The sequence below is a fragment of the Penaeus monodon genome, chromosome 41, assembly GCF_015228065.2.
Source record: "Penaeus monodon isolate SGIC_2016 chromosome 41, NSTDA_Pmon_1, whole genome shotgun sequence".
NCBI classification, from domain to species: domain Eukaryota; kingdom Metazoa; phylum Arthropoda; class Malacostraca; order Decapoda; family Penaeidae; genus Penaeus; species Penaeus monodon.
In genome coordinates this window covers 14525249-14530248 of record NC_051426.1, presented here as the reverse complement: position 1 = coordinate 14530248, position 5000 = coordinate 14525249, and the positions used below count along the sequence as shown (strand labels likewise).

At 40.2% G+C, this 5000-nt stretch overlaps 1 protein-coding gene across 1 annotated transcript in view; it reads left to right on the top strand.

The window, feature by feature from the left end:
* LOC119598406 (circadian locomoter output cycles protein kaput-like) overlaps positions 1-5000 on the top strand; it is a 31761-nt gene that overhangs the window by 1865 nt on the left and 24896 nt on the right. The window contains exons 2-3 of the mRNA XM_037948050.1: positions 1-222; positions 285-325. The exon at positions 1-222 is cut by the window's left edge and continues 319 nt beyond it. Coding sequence (XP_037803978.1) covers positions 1-222; positions 285-325 — 263 coding nt within the window. The remainder of the gene's footprint in view (positions 223-284; positions 326-5000) is intronic.

Genomic DNA, 5000 nt, shown 5'->3' with positions numbered 1-5000 from the left:
TGGACGTACCCACTGTCGATAATGTTCCGGACCGCCATCGCGAAGGAAAAAATGACCTTCAGCTTGGTAGTATCAGGCAGCTTTCCCGACTGGTTCCACTGACAGACCATTTTTCCAGCGTTCTGCAAGATCAGACCGAGCTGGTCCGGCCAAGCGCCAACCAGCTTTTGGAGTCCCGGAGCTTCACGAAGCTGCTACAGGACTTCTATTTCATTCTGAGCAGTGCGTAGCTCCGCGAGAGTCTTATTGAAGAGTTTGACCACCAAATCTTTATTCTGCACAAGGTGGCAAGTCCCGTAAGACCCTTTGCCTAGGCGGACGATGGGTCTGTTGCCGAACAGCTCTTTGATCGATCTCCTCTTCTTCTTTTAACGGTAGGTTCATGTCTGAGCCGCCGTGGTCACAGCATGATACTTAATTGTAGTTTTCATGTTGTGATGCTCTTGGAGTGAGTACGTGGTAGGGTCCCCAGTTCCTTTCCACGGAGGGTGCCGGTGGTACCTTTTAGGTAATTATTCACTCTATTTATCTGGCTTGGGACCAGCACTTGACTTGGGCTGGCTTGGCCACCCAGTGGCTAGGTAGGCAATCAAGGTGAAGTTCCTTGCCCAAGGGAACAACGCGGCGGTCTTATCTTGGAGCTGTTTTAACTAATACATATGATGATTCACCGGAGATAAAAAGAAGAATTACCATTGCCAAAAGCGCCACAGTTGCTCTCAATAACATCTGGAAAGACCGAAGCATTACCTTACGGACAAAGCTGAGGTTATTGAACTCATTAGTTTTCCCAATTGCATCATATGGTTCTGAGTGTTGGGTGTTGAAGCAGATAGACAAGAAAAAGATCAATAGTTTTGAAATGTGGTGTTACAGACGAGTACTGCGTATTAGCTGGACAGAGAAGAAGACGAATGATGAAGTGCTGAGAAAAATAAATTGTAAAGACCGACTTTTGGACATCTTGAACAAGAGAAAATTAAAGTTTATTGGTCATGTAATGAGAAGTAAAAGTATTGAGAAAAACTTGCTGACAGGGATGGTGATAGGAAACAGAGGAAGAGGCAAACCAAAGACAAGACTGAGCGACAATATCAAAGATATTTGCGGGCTGTCGATGGTATAAGTGGAAAGAAAAGCGTAAGATCGAGTTTAGTGGCGAAGGATGGTGGAGAGGTCCACGGCTGCTCAAGCATGAGCATACCGTTATTGTATTGTATATATATAGATGTATATATAGATGTGTGTATATTGATGTATAGGAAATTAAAGTTTATTGGTCATGTAATGAGAAGTAAAAGTATTGAGAAAAACTTGCTGACAGGGATGGTGATAGGAAACAGAGGAAGAGGCAAACCGAAGACAAGACTGAGCGACAATATCAAAGATCGAGTTTAGTGGCGAAGGATGGTGGAGAGGTCCACGGCTGCTCAAACATGAGCATACCGTTATTGATTGATTGATATTGATGTATATGGGGCCACGGTGGCCGAATGGTTAGAGCGTCGGACTCAAAACTGTCACGACGGCAATCTGAGTTCGAGGGTTCGAGTCACCGACCGCCGCGTTGTTTCCCTTAGGCAAGGAACTTCACCTCGATTGCCTGCCTAGCCACTGGGGGACCAAGTCAGCCCAAGTCAGTGCCGGGTAAATAGAGATGGTGACTCGATAAAAAACACCGGGCGGACAGGCAATGGCAAACCACCACTCTAAATTGCCAAAGATAAATCATGGAAGCACATGATCGTCAAGGCCGCGGTGGTCGAATGGTTAGAGCGTCGGACTCAAAACTGTCACGACGGCAATCTGAGTTCGAGGGTTCGAGTCACCAACCGCCGCGTTGTTTCCCTTGGGCAAAGGAACTTCACCTCGATTGCCTGCCTAGCCACTGGGTGGCCAAGCCAGCTCAAGTCACTACTGGTCCCAAGCCCGGATAAAATAAAAGAATATTACCTAAAAAAAAAAAAAAAAAAAAAAAAGGTAACACCAGCACTCTCCGTGGAATGGAACTGGGGACCCTACCACGTACTCACTCCAAGAGCATCACAACGTGAAAACTGCAATTGAGTATCATGCTGTGACCACGGCGGCTCAGACATGAACCTACCGTTAAATGATGATGATATAGATGTATATATATCCTTGAACAAGGATAGCACCCTATTAGCTCCCTATACCAGGGTTGCGGTGAAACTGTCGGCAGAAGGGCAGTGGATATCTGGTGAAAACACCTTCAGTTCTACTGATTACTGGTTTCACCAAATAATATGTCTGGCGTATTACAGTGTAACTGTTTTAAAAGCGGCAGAGATAGTTCCTCCTAGTTAGTTGGAGACTGCGAGTTGAGAAGGAGCCTGGGGGATTCCACTCAACTTTTATTTTCTCCTGACAAACCTCTACACCAATGATTAAATACAGAAACGGTAATTCATGCTACATCGCCCGCCGCGTGGGTTATCAAGGGGCGTGTTAGTCAGTGGGCAACCAGGCTGACAATGTTAAACATGCATCTGGAAGACAAAGAAGATAAAGAAAACATGTCCAATTAAGAAACACATTAAAAATTGGAACATGGAACATAAGGAAAATGAAAGAGATGGGTAAATTACATACTGTCTGTAACGAAATGGATAGATACAACATTCAAATACTAGAAATAAGTGAGACCAATTGGAAAAGTAATGGAAGTTTCAAAACTAAAGAAAACAAGACAGTTCTTTTTTTCTGGAAAAGAAGAAGGAAATTATAGTCACGGAGTTGCTATGATTCTCACGAAAAAAAACAAGCAAAACCTCATAATATTAGTATTATACAATGCTACGCACCAACCAATATTGCAAGTGATGAAGAAATGGAAATTTTTTATAACTCTCTCCAAGATACTTTAGACACAATCCCTAACAGAGATGTAAAAATAATCATGGGAGACCTCAACGCCAAAGTAGGAAAAAATAATCTAAAAAATGACACCTGCCGAAAATTCGGCCTTGGAGATATAAATGAAAGAGGTAAAGATTTTATTGAATTCTGTAGTACAAATAATTTAGTTATAGCCAATACATTGTTCCAACACCACCCAAGACACTTGTACACGTAGTTTTCACCAGACAAAAGAACACGCAACCAAATTGACTACATTGTGCTGAACGAAAAATGGAAAAGTTGCATAAAAAATGCCAAAACAAGACCTGGTGCCGACTGCAACAGTGACCACCAACTACTAACTATCGACTTTAAAATAAGACTCAAGAAGATGGAGCGTCCAACACCACCTCTAAAGCTCGACTACAAAACTCTTGATAACAATTACAGAATTACAGTGTCAAACAAATTTGAAATACTCAATCAATGTGAAGATGATAAAACACCAAATGAGTTATGGGAAGAAGGAAAAGAACTCCTGCTGAGCACTGCTTAAGAAACTATTGCCAAAAAGAAAAAGACAAATTCCCCCTGGATATCTGAAAAAACACTAAGTGAAATTGAAACAAGAAGATGCTTAAAATAAAAAGGTATCAATAATCCAGTTGAAAAAGTAATTTACAAAAAACAAAATACAAAAATTCAAAGATTATTGCGACAAGATAAGGAAAAATATTTAAATGAACATTGCCAGAGAATTGAAAAACTGTTCTATCAATAGACAACTAAAGAACTCTACCAAGGAGTACGAAACATCACACGAAAATTTAAACCTACAATGGACACTATCAAAACTGAAGATGGACTTGTTTTATGTGATGGAAAAGAAGTCAAAGATAGATGGAATCAATATTGTTCCAACTTATACAAAAAGAATAAAGATCTAACAACAACATTAATTAGACTCAATGACAGCGAGGATGAACCACCGCCACTGCTGGACGAAGTTATAAAAGCCATAAAAGAAGTAAAGAATAACAAGAGCCCCGGAATAGATGAAATAACAGCAGAACTAATTAAGAATGCTGGCGAAAGTGTTGAATACTTTTTCTACAAAGTCTGTACAAAAATATGGAATGAAAGAAAATGGCCACAAGACTGGGTAAAATCAGTCTTTACTCCCATACCTAAAAAAGGTGACGCACTCCAATGCTACAATAATAGGACAATTGCATTAATAAGTCACAGCAGCAAAATTTTGTTGAAAATTATTGCTGAAAGAATGAAGTTGAAGTTAAGAGAGGAAATTGCAGACGAACAAGCAGGTTTTCGCCCTGGAAAGGGTACCAGAAACCAGATTCTAAATTTAAAATTGATCATAGAGAAAAACAGAGAACATCAAAAAGACTATACCTGTGTTTCATCGATTATGTGAAAGCTTTTGATACTGTTGATCACGATATCCTCTGGAATAACATGTACGATATGAAGTTTCCAAAACACATCATCCAACTAATAAAAGCCTTGTATGACCAACAACAAGCAGCTGTAAGAACCACTTATGGGTTAACAGAATGGTTCGAAGTCAAACAAGGAGTACGACAGGGTTGCATTCTGTCTCCGCACCTCTTTAATATATATTCTGAGACAATTATGAGAGGTGCTCTAGAGAATTTTGAAGGAACTGTGGATGTTGGAGGATACAAAATATCAAATCTGAGGTACGCCGATGATATAGTTTTGATTGCCAGCAGTATCACTGAAACTACAACAACTACTAGATAAAGTTAGAGAAGCAAGCAAAAAGGCTGGCTTGTTTCTTAATGCCAAGAAAACTAAGATCATGAAGATTCAAAGATAACCGGCAATGAACAATGATGAACATGTTACAATCAATGGAATGATTGTGGAAAATGTGAAAGAGTTCACTTATCTTGGAGCTGTTTTAACTAATACATATGATGATTCACCGGAGATAAAAAGAAGAATTACCATTGCCAAAAGCGCCATAATTGCTCTCAATAACATCTGGAAAGACCGAAGCATTACCTTACGGACAAAGCTGAGGTTATTGAACTCATTAGTTTTCCCAATTGCATCATATGGTTCTGAGTGTTGAAGTAGATAGACAAGAAAAA